Source organism: Solanum dulcamara, chromosome 3 (genome assembly GCF_947179165.1).
Source record: "Solanum dulcamara chromosome 3, daSolDulc1.2, whole genome shotgun sequence".
NCBI classification, from domain to species: Eukaryota; Viridiplantae; Streptophyta; class Magnoliopsida; order Solanales; family Solanaceae; genus Solanum; species Solanum dulcamara.
Window position 1 is genome coordinate 17,865,860 of NC_077239.1, and position 15,983 is coordinate 17,881,842.

Consider the following 15,983-nt stretch of genomic DNA (forward strand, 5'->3'; position numbering starts at 1 on the left):
GGAAGGATTTTGGGCCAAAATTCTGGGTAGTAACTTCAGAAAAGCTTAGCCTAGGTCAGACTAAGACTATTTCTGAGTCAGGTGAGGTCTAAGGTGACCTTGTGAATGGTTGGGGATATAATATCTAATTTGATTAGGTAAGCTGATAGTCAAGATGATATGGAGTATTTACGGATTTTCGGATTCACATTTGGACGAGTAAAACTCCTAAAATTGAACTTGGTGTGAGGAGTATAATTTAATAAGTCTTGGAAGGGGGTGTGTTGTGAAATGGGGGCTTGGAGCACAAATTCCAAGCTCACTGTTTCCGCATATCCCGCCAAAGCGGGATTATTCCTGCCATAGTAGGGTCGTCAGAGCAGGATGGTTCCCGCCAGAACGGGACAGTCGCGACTTAAGTTGGAAAAATCTCAGAAATGGTCTATTTTCTTCAATTTTCCAAGAATTTCCATGCTTAAGTTAAGGATTTTACTCCCTAAATTCATCCTTCGATTTCTAATGCTTATAAACTAGGATGGGTGATCATTGTGGGAGGGTTTAGACCTGTGGGTAAGGGTGAAAGATATTCATAGGGTGGTATTAGGATCATGAGTTTAGCCTAGGATGAGAATTATGTTATTTTTCATACTATTTAGGTCATTTTGTTAATCCTTGATAAATATTTATTGTTTTAGACCAAGAACAAGTGAAACGAACCCGAAAAAGAAATGCTCTTGTATTTTAAGGTTGTTGAAGCCTGAATTCGAGGTAGGTCATGGTTTTATATGTCGTACGTATTTCATATACTTGTTAAATTGCTTCATGATATGCATACGTGTATATGAATAGAGAAACATGCTAGATTATATGTGAAATGATCACTTGCTAACCTATTGTGTGATAAACCTATTCTTGGTGATGTAATTGTTGAGTATAGAATGAAATTGTGATTTTGAATATATGCTGGGATCAGGTGTCATATTTTGACACATAAATTAGATCGAATGTCACGTTTTGACATATTTTGGATTAGTGTCTCAGTCTGACACAAACCTTGGATCGGGTGTCATGTTCCAACATAAAGTAGAATGTTTGTAGGTCCCATGAAAGGATCCTTATGTGAAGTTATATCATGTTGAAATTATTGAACTATGATCTTGCTGAACATCGTTGTAGATGAGATTGGTCAACTTATTCTATATATATATATATATGCTTTTTATATTGAGTTTATGTATCTATGATCCGCTTACTGACTAACCGCGTGATCCTACCAGTACACAATTGCTTTTGTGTACTGATACTACTCTTCCACTGTCTTTTGTTGAGTACAGAGCATAGTCAAACCGATTGCAGAGAGACCTCACCTAAATGAGTAGTGATCTTGTTCAAGTCAAAGGGTGAGTTATTTTGTCATGCTGTCATCGACTCTCTCATCTATTCTAGTCCTTCTTTCAGGACTTAGATGTTCAGACAATTGTTATTCTTAATGATTTCTTTTGGGAATTGCATTTCCATAACTAGACTTGTATAGTTAGAGTTTTAGTAAGACGACTTTCATTTCTTAGGATGTTTTCGCATTTTTAGTTTCTTGCTATAATATTATTCTGATATTATAGGAACTCAGTATTAATCTTAATTTATTCATTCTTTTGCAAATCTTTAACTATTATATCTCACAAGTGTGTTGGTGTGGGATACAAAAATGGTTATCCCACCGAAGGGTTAGTGTTGGTGCCAGTCACGGCTGATCAACGATGTGAAAAAAATGGTATCAGATTTTTAGGTTTCTTGATCTAGTCGTACAAAAATGAGTCTCGTAGAGTCTTGCGGAATGATAAGAAGACGTCTGTATATTTTACAAGAGGCTACAAGATTTTAGAAAAAGTTTTGATGTCTTGTTTCCTTCATGGTATAACTTGATTACAATTGGTATCTGGTGATCCAAATTAGTATCTAACCTCTTTCTCTCTCTTGTCCATAGATGGTTAACACACGCTATAATGGTGTATGGCCCGTAATGCTAGTGGAGCCAGATGAAGAGCCCACTGTTCGAGGGAGAGGCCGAGGTAGAGACAAGAAAGGGAGCCTGTTAAGATTTAACAGGCTCAGTTTTATGCATTTTCAGGTAAGACCGAGGTAGAGGAGTCTGACGCAGTGATCATAGGTACTATTCTTGTCTATGACAGGATGGCTAGCATTTTTTTATCTGTGTTTTACTTATTCTTACATGTCTGTGAAATATGCCTTGGGTTTGATGCACTATGTGATATACTAAATGCCCCTATATATGTTTCTACCCTTATTGGAGAGTCAGTCATAGTCATCCATGTACATCGTGCTTGTTATGTAATGTTTATGGAATACTAGACTTAGGTTGACTTAGTGATTTTACACATGATCGATTTTGATGTAATCTTAGGCATGACTTAGTTTTCCTTCTATTTTGCTATGCTTAATTATAATGCAAAAATTGTGTCTCTAGAGATCCCGGAGAGGGAAAGATTAGAGTGAGAAGGGGTGTACAAGCCTAAGCCAGCTATGGTCATATCTTTTCTCTAGACTAGAAAAATGGTGGGGTAGGATTGTTTGGCCTATTTGGTCCATGTTCAAAATATGGATGTAGATTCTCCTTCTATTTAGTCTATTCCAGTAGTGTGTGAATTTTCAAAAGTATTTCCTTCAGACATGCCCGAGACTGAGATATAGATTTTTGCATTGACTTAGAGCTGGGTACTCGCCCAATTTTCATTCCTCTCTACCGTATGGATTCGACAGAGTTGAGACAGCTTAAGGCTTAGATCCAGGAGCTTCTTGATAAGGGATTTATTCATCCTAATGCTTTCCCTTAGGATGCTCTGGTGTTGTTTGTCTAGAAAAAGGATGGTAGTATGAGAATGTGCATTGACTACTGACAACTGAATAAGGTCACCATCATAAATAAATATCATTTACCTCATATTGATGACCTTTTTGATCAATTGTAAGGTGCCTCAGTTTTCTAAAAGATTGATCTCAGGTCTGGGTATCATTAGTTAAAAATTAGGCATGAGGATGTGCCTAAAACATCTATTAGAACCAGGTATCGGCACTATAAATTTTTGGTAATGTCATTTGGGCTGACCAATGCATGTGCAGCCTTTATGAGTTTGATGAATGGAGTGTTCATGCCGTTCTTGGATTCGTTTGTGATCTTATTTATGGATGATATTTTGGTATATTTAAAAAGTGAATAGGAACATGCAGACCACCTCCGAATTGTCTTAGGTGCTTTGGAAAGACAAAAGTTGTATGCGAAATTGTCTAAGTGTGATTTCTAGCTATCTTCAGTTTCCTTCTTAGGCCATGTGGTTTCAAAGGAAGGAGTGATGGTAGACTCATAAAAGATTAAGGCAGTTAAAAACTGGACTCGGCCTAGTTCTGTGACTAAGGTTAGAAGTTTTGTGAAACTAGCTAGTTATTACCGCCGGTGCGTGAAGAATTTTTCTTCCATCACCACTCACTTGACCAAAATGACTAAAGATGAGGTGTCATTTGAATGGAATAACAAGTGCGAAGAGAGCTTCCAAAATCTTAAAACTCTTCTGACCACAACACCAATTTTGACCCTGCTAGTCGAAGGTAAGGATTTTATTGTTTATTGTGATGCTTTGCATTCTGGTTTGGGTTATTTATTGATGTAGTATAATAACATTGTATCTTATGCCTCGTGGCAGTTAAAGGTACATGGGAGAAACTACCTGTTATATCCCGCATTTTGGTATTTTCGGATAATTCGAGAAAAATCGCGGGAAGTTTAAAACAAGGTCATATTTTATTTTGTTTAGCACACAAGTTGGTTATGAATATCATTTATGAACATTAATAGTTTGGAAATATTGGGAAAGGCAAAGGGCAAAAAGAAAAATTCGCAAAGTGGCCTATGGTAATATTGTGGAAGGCTAGGGGTAAAATGGGAATTTCACAAAATGTTCAAGAATGTTCTTGAAGGAACCAAAGTGTACATGGCAAGGCAATTAAGCCATCTTTATTTTTTTAAAGGAGAAATTGTAGAAAAAAATGGAGAAAGGGGCCATAAGAATTTAGAAGGAATTGGAGGCCAAGTAGTGAGTCGTAGGACTCGTCTTACTTGCGTAAGTTATTACCTTGGATATGTCACATACGTAAGCTACAAACTTGGAAATCTCACATACTTAAACTACTTGAGTACGTACCAAGCTTACGTAGTAAGGATTACATAGGTTTGTAAAATAAGACGAGACTACGAACCCACGAGGGGGAAAAGGAAGTGACATGTGGAAGCAGCTGGAGAAAGAAGTGGTGGGCCCTACATGCCACATGGCAGCCCGTGATTGGAGAAAGGGAGGTGTTGGACCAACGAAGGCTTGACATGTGTCACCACTTAGGGCTTGACATGTGTCACCACTTAGGGATTGACACATGTCACCCCTAAAAGTAGCCTATATATATGTGTCCCTTGACTCATCAAGTCCATACTATTCTAGAAATTTCAAGACAAAGAGAGAAAATTCAAGAGCAAGAAGAAGAAAAGAAACTCTAGGAAACTAGAGAAACTAGTGGCGGCCAAGAGGAAAAAAATTGAGTTTTTCGATTTCGTTCCGTAAATTAATTATCTAGGGTGTACCATGATGTTATGAAGGTATTGGTAATGAAATGTTATGGTTTGGAGCAGCCCAAAACATCACCGAACAGCCCCAAAGTTTTAGCCGCGCTAGGAGAGCTTCCGAGGCAAGTTTTGGAGAGTTTCGGGAAAGGTAAGGTCTCTCCTTTAAAATTTGAGTTTATGATGTGGTTATGAGGTTTATTACGTTTCCTAAATATGGCTGGAATCAGAGAAAATGTATAAGGAGGCATGATGTTGGAAACTACTAAATTAAAGTCATAGTAGTTAAATCGAAGTCGCGTAGTGTGTTGTCGTTGCGGCGATGCGGGTGCAGCTGGTTGGATTGTATGTTGCAGGGCTTTAAAGTCTTTTAAAAAAGGTGTGGTTGCTGCTGGTTTCAGCCACACGACCCCCCGTTTGTTATGGTTAAAGATTTTATGAAATAAAGGTTAAAAACTCTATTTTGGTATCGGAGTTTTATGCTAGTTGTTTGGAGCTTGTGTTGTTTAAAGTTGAGGTGATTTGATTGTATATGTATACACTGCTGGTTGTTGTTGTTGATATGATTGTTTACATGGTGGCCGAGTTGAGATCTCGGGGATGGTGTATTTATAGGGGAGATGCTGCCGAAATTTCGGCAGATTAGAAATTAATTTGTTTGAAGGATTAAGACGCGTATATGGTGATGAATCTAATGACTATGTCAACTCTCTTGAATGTAGACTAACAAGTTGGAAGAATAAGAAAAGGTAGTAAGGCGCGGTACATGTATGTAAAGCTAACCGTTTCTTCTTTTGGCATGTCTTTGACATAAGTATGTAAGGCTTACCTTTTTTTTCCAAGGCATGATTCCGATGTTATGGTTTCATAAGTGCTTCCATATATTCTTTGTTTTCAAAAGCTAGGTGTCAATGGTCCCAAGGAAATGACTACTTTTCCTATAATCCGTCAATATTTTCCAAAATGTCTATGATTTTCCAAAACAAAGGTTTACAATATTACAAGCTTTTATGACAATGACGATGGATATGTTTTACAACGACATTAATGATGTCGAGGATGAGAATATGTCTATGATGGTTAAGATAAGAACGGCTTTATGTATGTAAGGTTTACCCTTCTTTCTCTTGGCATGTTTTGACATAAATATATAGAGCTACTCTTTCTTTTGGCATGGTTTTTATTAAAACAAGTATATGACATTTTATACAATTTCAAGGAAGTCCTATTCATAGAGCCACTAGGATGGCCAATTTTCTTGAGTTTCCAAAGGATATTTTCTCGTGCCTAGCTATGTGTATATGATTTCAAAAGTTCTATTTTGATATAATCCATGATAATTTTTAAAAGGTACTTGACATGACTCTTATCTTGATTTTGAATCATAGCTCATTCTGATTATTCTACGAGTCTTGAAAATTGATCCTATGCGCATATGTATACGATTTGACGCCTTATAAGATTGTGACCTTATTCTACGTTCTCTTAATATTATCTTTCGTTGATAGTCTCATCCTATAATAATTGTTCCTTCAAGGTGAGACAAAGCGACCATGGTTAGTCTATAATACAATCGGAGGTTACCGACCTTCCGTCACTCCGATAAATATACGAATTTCGTTGGGCTCTCGTGCATGCTGTCTATATGTATATGTATATGTATATGTATATGTATATGGGGGATATGGGGAGGTGTATATGTGGCGCTATAGACACATTCCCACCTGATCAGTTGGAGTAATTTTCATCCTAGACGCGGGATGCCCGGACGCGGAACATATGTGGGCACGCCGACGTTGTTCGGTGATATGACTTTTATTTTCTATGAATATGAAAAAAATATGTTTTACATGAAAGACAAGCATGCATGGCATCTGGCCTAAAAGGGCACTCATATGTACAGGTTACTCTCTTAACTCACTATATGTTCTATGATTCTACGATATGGTTGTTCATACCTTATGTTCTTTGTTATGCTAATTTCCATGCCTTACATACTCAGTACATTACTCGTACTGACCCCCCTTTTTCTTCGGGGGGCTGCGTTTCATGCCGCGCAGGTACACCCAGATGAGAAGAAGCTATTGTAGAAGATGTTGCAGCGGGGTTAGCAACTCAACTTATTCCTAGAGTGCTGCCGAGTCAGAGTATATGCGCTATGATGTTTCATTCGAAGTTAGAGACTTTGCATATAGAGTCGTGAGAATAGAGTGTCAGCTTTGTAGGCGGCGTCACCAGCCGATATGTTATTATGTAGTATGTCATGAGTTTATGAGATGATAGATTTTGGATAGCAAGATTCGGAAAGCGTAGCTATGTTTTTCATTTCTTTTTGATGCAAAATTCTAAAGAGATTGAGAATGTAATATGAGTTAGCGGGTTCGCTCGGCTCCGAGCATGGGGTCGGGTGCCCATCACACCCTATTAAGATCGGGGTGTGACACTACCCGACTCATGACTTGGAGTTGGCAGCGATAGTGTTTGCACTGAAAATCTGAAGGGCATTTGTATGGCGTCAAGTATGAGGTGTTCACTAATCACCGCAGCTTGCAGCATATGTTCACCCAGAAAGACTTGAATTTAAGAAAATGAAGGTGGATGGAGTTGCTCAAAGACTATGATGTCACCATCCAGTATCATTCTAGTAAGGCTAATGTAGTAGCAAACGCATTAAGATGGAAACCGATTAGTATGGAAGTCTAACCTATTTTGGAGCCTGCAAGTACCCCCTAGCTAGAGAAAATTTAGGCTTTGAAGGCTAGGTTCATGAGATTAGGCATCTCAGAGAAGGGTGAGGTAATGGTCAGTGTTGATCTAAGGCCCACTTTTATAGAAGAGGTTAAGAGCCCATTTGGATTGGCTTATAAGTTACTTATAAGCTATTTTCAACTTTTTTGAGTGTTTGTCTGGCCAATTTAAAGTCATTTTATGCTTAAAATAAGCCTAATAAATAATTAGATTTGTTTGGATGGACTTATTTTAATCATCTTATAAGTTAAAAATAGTTTATAAGTCAAAAAACAAAAGTTGGGCTACACCTAATTTTTTTAAAACTTATAAGCAATTTTCAACTTATAAGTTACTTAAAATAAGTTTATCCAAACATGTTCTAAGACCAAGCAGTTTGAAGGTGTGGCTTTGAATGAAATCAAAGGAAAGGTGTTGAAGGGTAAGGCCCAAGATTAAACATTTGATGCAGGTGTGGTGCTTCACTTTAGTGGAAGGATTTGTGTTTCTCGAGTAGCTGGCTGAATTCAGAAAATCCTATCTGAATCTCATGGTTCATGGTACTCTATTCACCCTAGGGTAACCAAGATGTATCGAGACTTAAAATAACTATACTGGTGGCTAGGTACGAAAAAGGCATACCTGAATATGTAGCCAAGTGCTAGAACTGTCAACAGGTGAAATATGAGTAGCAAAGACCTGCAGATTTACTACAAAAAAGCCCATTTCAGAATGAAAGTGGGAGAGAATAGCCATGGATTTTGTGGTGGTACTTCCCAAGACTTTAGGGAAGTATGACTCCATTTAAGTTTTTGTTGACAGGTTAATTGAGTCAACACACTTTATTCCGGTTAGAGTGGACTATAATTCACAATAGTTGGCCAAGATTTATGTGAATGAGATAGTAACGCTGCACGAGGTGCCCCTTTTCTATCATTTTAGACTGTTGTATGCAGTTCACCTCTAAATTTTGGGGGAAGTTGCATGAAGAGTTGGGAACTCAACTCACTTTCAGTACTGTTTTCCATCTATAGACAGATGGGCAATTAGAGAGGACTATCCAAGTGTTGGAAGATATGTTAAGGGCATGTGTGATCGATTTTGGAGGACATTAGGATAAATTCTTGCCTTTGTATGAGTTCTCCTACAATAATAGCTACCACTCCAGTATTCAAATGGCACCATTTGAAGCTCTTTATGAGGGGTGGGGGGAGGTGCAGGTCTCCCATAGGGTGGTTTGAAGCTGGAGAAGATGAGCTATTGGGGGTAGACTTAGTGAGGGATGCTCAGGATAATGTAAGGATTATTAAGCTAAGCTTCCAGCAGCTCAAAGTAATGAGAAAGAATATGGTGATCTCAAGGTAAGGGATATGACATTCGAGGCTGGTGATCAAGTACTTCTAGAAGTGTCACCATTAAAGGAGTAATGAGGTTTGTTAAGAAGGGAAAACTCAGTGATCGCTATATTGGCCCTTTTGAAATTCTTGACTGTCTAGGGCCAATAGCGTATAGATTGACCTTGCCACCTATCTTGTCTGGGGTGCACCTAGTATTCCATCTGTCGATGCTGAAAAGGTACCATGCGTATGAGGACTACATCATTAAATGGGACTCGATGCTATTAGACAAGGACCTTCAGTAGGAGGAAGAACTAGTTGCAATCCTTAATCGTGATGTCCAGAGGTTAAGGACTAAAGAGATCAATATGGTCAAAGTGAAATGAAAACATCATTTGATGGAGGAAGCTACTTGGGAGACTGAAAAGGATATGCGAGACAAGTATCCTCAACTATTCGTTGAAACAGATAATACTGAACCTCAACTTTAGCCCTGTTTTCTTAGTTAGTCACTCAAGGACAAGTGATGGGTAAATTTTTATCTATTATAACGATCTTTTCCTATTGTTATGGATAGGACATTGTGGAAGAATTCTAGTCTAAAACACTTCGAGAAGTAACTTTGGAAAAGCTTAGCCTAGGCCAGACTTAGATAATTTTTTAGTCAAGTGAGGTCTAGGGTGATCGTGTGAATAGTGTGGCATCGAATATCTAATTTTATTGGGTAATATGATATCCAAGAATATACAGAGTACTTACAGGTTTGCGGAATCACATTCAGGTGAGTAAAAATCCCGAAATTGAATTTGGCGTGAAAGGTATAATTTAATAAGTCTTTGAAAGGAGGGTGTTGTGAAATGGGGGCTTGGAAAAATAACTCTGAGCTCACTATTTTTGCATATCCCGCTAGAGAGGGATGAGTCTTTCCAGAGCGGAGTTATGACTTAAGTTGGGAAAATCCCAAAAACGGTCTATTTCTGCAAAGGCAGTTCCTAGAATGACAGGAGGCAATCAGGGCAATTTTCTTTAATTTTTTTCACGAATTTCCACACATAAGGTAAGAATTTTAATCTCTAAATTCATCCTTCTATTTGTAATGCTTATAAACTAGGATGGGTGATCATTATGGGAAGGTTTTAGCTAATGTGTAAGGGGAGAAAATAGCCCTAGGGTGGGATTAGGCTATGAGTTTGGCCTAGGATGAAAATTATGTTATTTTTACTAATATTTAGGATATTTTATTGATCCTTCATATATATATATATATATATATATATATATACCAAGAATAAGCGGAACGAACTAGGAAAGGAAAAGCTCTTGCATTTTAAGATTGTTGAAGCTCGAATTCGAGGTAGGTGATGGTTTTTCTTCCCGTATGTATTTCATATACTTGTTTAATTGCTTCATGATATGCATATGTGTATATTAATAGGGAAACATTCTATATTATATGTGAAATGATCACTTGCTGGCCTGTTGTATGATCAACATGTTCTTGGAGACATAATTGTTGAGTATTGAATGCAATTGTGATTTTGAATGTATGTTGGGACCGGGTGTCACGTTCCAACACATAAATTAAATCGGGTTTCATGTTCCAATACATATATCGAGTGTCTTACTCCGACAAAAACCTTGGATTGGGTGTTACGTTCCAACATAAAGTGGAATATTGTAGGTCCCATGAGAGGACCCTTATGTGAAGGTATATCATGTTGAAGTTACTGAACTGTGATATTGCTGAACATCATTGTAGATGAGATTGATTAACTTATTCTATATAGGTTTGCTTGTTATATTGAGTTTACTTATTTATGATCTGCTTACTGGCTAACCGCGTGATTCTACCAGTACACCATTGCTTTTTTTGTACTGGTACTACACTTGCTCTGTCTTTTGTTGAGTACATGACATATTCAGTCGGTTGTAGAGAGACCTCGCCTAGAGGAGTAGTGATCTTGTTCGAGTCCAAGAGTGAGCTATTCTGTCATGCTACCATGGACTCTCTTATCTATTCTAGTCCTTCTTCTAGGACTTAGATGTTCAGACAATTGTTATTCTTAATAATTTCTTTTGCGGATTGCATTTCCATATCTAGAAATTTTTAGTTAGAATTTTGGTATGATGACTTTTAGTTCCTAGGATGTTTTCGTATTTTTAGTTTGTTGTTAGAATATTTTTTTGAGTTTATGAGAACTTAGTATTAATCTTGATTTATTTGTGCTTCCGCAAATCTTTAACTATTATATCTCACAAGTGTGTTGGTGTGGGATGCAAAAATGATTCTCCCACCGGAGGATTAATGTACGTGCCAGTAACGGTGGATCGGGATCGTGACAATATGGCACGAGTACCACTCTTAACTATACTCAAAATTCCAGTAACACACCTAAATTTTATGGGGATCCTATTACTCCCTAAACTCATTTTATATATTTTTGTTCTCTTTTTGTGCCGACATGGCACTATGCATGAATACACTAAGGTGAGATGCGTGAGTACATTAGTGCGGCAGATTCAATCATTAGAAATTGTCCACGTTTGATTGAAAAAGTTGTAAAAGAAAACACTTTCTTCAAAAGCAAATTCTTTTCATCTTCAATTTACCCATTCTTCATTCTCCATTAATGGTGGTCAAAATCAATACCCTTCTTGAAATGTCTTCTTGTATGATGGAATCGAAAACTAAGTACCAAATTCGAGCCTACATACTAAGTACAGAATAAAAATTATGATTTAGGTGAGAGGCTAGATGTGTAAAGTTAAATCGTTTTAGCAAACCAAGTTTAAAGTTTTAAGAACCAGAAAGAACAACAAAGTCCTATCTCTCAAAAATTGCTCCAAACGCAGCTAACAGAAGGGGAAATAATTGCAAAGCGTAGAGATCTCATTTCTAGGCACTGGGGCGAAGTTTAATGGCAAAAATCGCTAAAAACGCACCTTAATCACCCAAGAACTCCATTGGAACCTCTATTAAGCCTATTGACTTTTTTGGACGAAAAGAAAATGTTTTGGGGTCTTAAAAGTCGAATTGCAAACTTATATCATCTTTTTTACCCGATCAGGTTTCAGCCCGAACAGTCTGCGGTAAAACAGTCATAACTTTTTTACTCCAATATCGGTTTGACGAGCCATTTTTTTATTGTAAACTAGACTCGTAGACCTTCGATTTGATAGGTATTGAGCCCCATAAATTTTTATATATTGAGAGAAATGATCTGAGACATTTGACCTAAAGTTTAAAAACAATTATAAGAGAAACTTACGATAACTTTTGCTGACCTTCATTTTGCAACTAGCTTGACTCCAAAACTTAACATAATATCATTGTGCTATTGTAATACCTCATAACTCATTATTCTTACCATGTTAGACACTCTTGGTCTTATCTCGAAGGTGAAAGTTATTTAAACCTTCCGAACAAGCGGAGGGCTACCCGAGCCATTTCTTTAACTCCGAACCATTGTTTAAGGGATTCCTTTGACCTAAAACTTTAGTTTCTTGATACTACCACACATTGTAGTATCATTCTCCCAATGTACTATACCAAGTCATATACACCTTATATAACCACAACACGCTACATATGTTATGAAAGAAAAAAATATATGGGATTTCACAAGATATTTTACCCAATTCTTTTTCGGATCACCCTAGACTTAACATCACTCAGATTTGGACCGGAAGGGTTGTTACAGGGATGGATTTGTATTTTTGTTTTCTTCATTCATTATCTTTTAAACAATAAAATGTCTAGAAAGTTTTTGCCAAAGTATACATGGTAGCGCGTTCTAAAATATATATATATATAATTTTTTTAAATATCAAAAACTTAATTGTACTGTAACTATACCAAAGAGGAATTGAGATAATGGGACAATTTTGAAAAGTCTAATTTTCATATATAAAATAACAAAAAAATAATATGGTATAAATTTTATAAAATAACCGTCTGAACCGTACCATTGACACCCTTAATTTTGACCAACTATAACATCTTCGTAAATATTTTTTGATAGATTTAAATTCTCAATCTTGTGTCATTCATAATGTTTAGTGAAACATTATTCACTATGATTTTCGACAGATTCAAATCTATCCCATAATTATCAGTAAAATTTATTAATAGTTTTTTACTCACTTGAGTCTCATATTTACTGATAACTTTAGATAGTTCAATTTTGATCATTTTTCGTACTTATTCATTTTAAGTTTTTTATTTTTAAAATATAATGATTTATCACGCTTCAGGCATGTATGAAATTCAGAAGATTTGACACTAGTACATTGTCCAATTGGGACATCAATGCGAATAGACACACTTTCTGTATGTATATATAATTTAGTTATCTTTTTAAAATCAGTTAATATATTTGTCATTAGAGCTTTTCCCTCCCCTCGATCACATTCATGACCATGATTGGAGTCATGACTATGATCGAGGCCATGATCTTGTCCAAATTTAGCTTGGTGAAAGTTGGTTACTTCAGGTTATGGGCTACAATTCGTAGGTCAATTTTTATGATTTTTTTAATCAATAGCCCATTATTTTGTTCAACTATAAAAATATTTGAAATTAGTTCAGAATATTTTTTGAATTCCATCTTTCGATATTATTGCTAAAGGAGCACATTTAAGGTATGAAAAGTAGTAAAGTTTTTTCCCTCATATCATAATCAATTGATATTTTCACCAAATAAATTTAACTTAAAAATAATTCTAAACATTGAAGAATTATACTCACCGATAGATTTAAAATTTTGTAGAGCTAAATGGATCTAATCAAAGCGTGTTTGTGATGGAGTGACCATCTTCAAGTAATCATATCTATTTTTTAAATTATTTCACAACATTAAAGAATTTTTATAAATAAGATATTTTAATTTCAAGCCCCGATCAAGATAATGACAGAAAAATATAACTGTCTTAGTATGACCTAGGTTTAATGTGTAATTTTTATCTTTAATGATGTATGTCACATGCATCGTATCAAGATAATATTTCAACATAAAGTATTTAAGACATATAGTTTTTGGCCGATATATTCAAAACAACAAATTCGTACTTAAAATTTTTTCCCACCAATTAAGAAAAATATATACATTTTCAAAGCTTTTAAAGTATTTTCTCGAAATGACAAAGGCTAATATTTATAACTTTTTATACAATAAAAAATTATAAAGTATAGATATCAAAGAAAAATATATAAATTGTGATTGATATATTATTTAACTTCAAATTGATTTAAAAATAAACTGAATAGATTTTATATTTAAATAAAATTCTTGTGTAAATTATACTTATAAGTTGCCTTCTTGACTACAAATTTATTCAATTACAAAATTATCTCATATAACTTATTGAAAAAATTATATAATGAATATCCCGATGCATTTATAACAAATTCACTTATTTTTAATAATTTATTGACTTTTAAAGCAATGAACAACTATCAATTAAAAGAAATTGTGTCGACATAAAAATACAGAAAATAGAAGAAAGGAAAAGTAAAATAATAAAAACGTAAGGTAGCTGCAGTGTGTCAAAGGAGGAAACAGGTGTCCACCATAATTTGTCACTGCATGCTGCTGACCCATCTTTTCCTTCTCATTTACTATGCCACTTGTTCCTCTCCTGTTTCATTTATTTACTATACTCACCCTCTGCTTATTATTATTATTACCTCCCTTCCCAAGAATCTGCACAGAAGTACTTGTAGAGAAAGAAGGAAAATGGACTCAAAGAAAATGATTTCACCAAGAAAAAGGATACGGAAATATCATACAAGAAAAGCTCCCATCATTAATTCTTATACAGATATGGCTGAAGCTAGAAGAGAAATTGTCCATGCTTTACACCTTCATAGATCTTCTTCATTTTCATCTTTTAATAACCCAAAGAATTATGCCTTATTGGGTCAAAGAGGTAACAATATTGAAAATAGTACTTACATTTACATGTACAATAATATTGTAATTGTTGTAGTTTGTAATATGTCTCTTGTGAAATTGTCCCACATCCAATAATAAAAAAAAGTAGCAACAACTTGGGATGTTTGTTCATGAAATTTGATAAATGTTCTAAATAGCTTTCTTTCAACTCTACCAATTCGAACTTGTTTTCTCCATTTGTTGTTACTCTCTTTAATTTGATTGTTTAGTTTTGATTTGGAACAAATTTTTAATTTGGTTGTCTAGTTTTGATTTGAAACGAATTTTAAGGACGTATGTTAATTTGTGCGATGTTTTTTAATCTTTTAATTTTTAACCTATTTTTCTTACCTTCTATTTTTTTTACAGTAAATTCCCAGCAATATTATTACTCAATAGTGGAGTCTATGCCTATTCCTCAATCAACGTGGTCTACAACGGCTCCGGCAATACAGACTGCAGCACCGCCGCCGCCTCCACCGCCATCTTCTTCCGGCGGTGAAGTTCCAGAGTTTGATTGGTGGATAGGGTTTTTGAAGTTGTTGGATGGGAAGAAGAGTGGAAGTAGTAATATTGGTAGTGAAGTAGTCTTACAGAAATACTTCCCTGTTGAAGAAAATATTTTGATGGAAAATTCGAAGGCACTTAGCCAATTACAAGATGGATTAAAGAAGGATTTACCTAATAATCTTGTAGATGCAAATGAAGATCCCAGTCACCAATTTCCAGATGAATGGTTGATTATCCCTACAGCTGATGATGATAATGTAGTACTTTAGCTTTAATTAAGTTTAAACCTAGAGAAGAGGTTACTGGATATTTTATGTAATTCTTGATTCTTTGCCTAATCTACAATACAATGATACAAGAATGTTCACCAAGTATTATTATGGGTTTTCAAATTTAATCTTCTTAACGAAATCTAATAAGTAAATGAAGATGAAAAAATTGAGAAAAATAGCAAATTTGGCCAAGTGTGGGGTGCAACGCGATACCTCTGGGTCGAGATATTCGGGACGAAATGATGGTTATGTTCCATCCCACCTTCTTTTTTAATTGTTTAAATTATTATATATATATATATATATATATATATATATATATATATATATATATGTTTAACCACTTACTTGTATGCATAGCTTATTAAATTTATATTTTAAATAATAGTTTTTTTTAATATAATGCATAATATGCATAGTTTTAATTTTTTTTTATATATAATTATCATAAAAATGAAGCTTCCAAAAAGTAAAAATTTAAATGGAAAAAAAGAGTTCTCACTTGTTTTCTAATTTTCTACGCACCTCATAAACATGATAAAATATTATCACACTAATAATTAAGGAGCAAAATTATTTTCATGATAAAATATCATCACAC

The 15,983-nt window shown here is 35.2% G+C and overlaps 1 protein-coding gene across 1 annotated transcript; it reads left to right on the forward strand.

Annotated features, from left to right (window-relative positions):
* The first annotated feature begins 14,343 nt into the window (after nt 1–14,343).
* LOC129881584 (uncharacterized) lies at nt 14,344–15,484 on the forward strand. The gene is made up of 2 exons (XM_055955750.1): nt 14,344–14,595; nt 14,970–15,484. The coding sequence occupies exons 1-2, from the start codon at nt 14,403–14,405 to the stop codon at nt 15,377–15,379; spliced, it is 603 nt and encodes a 200-aa protein (XP_055811725.1). The 5' UTR covers nt 14,344–14,402; the 3' UTR covers nt 15,380–15,484.
* Nucleotides 15,485–15,983: the final 499 nt, after the last annotated feature.

Bases quoted from the DNA above. Each gene is read 5' to 3' on its own strand.
- LOC129881584 (XM_055955750.1), top strand. From the start codon at position 14,403: ATGGACTCAAAGAAAATGATTTCACCAAGAAAAAGGATACGGAAATAT. The intron at 14,596-14,969 runs GTAACAATATTG...TTTTTTTTACAG, and splicing joins TGCCTTATTGGGTCAAAGAG to TAAATTCCCAGCAATATTAT.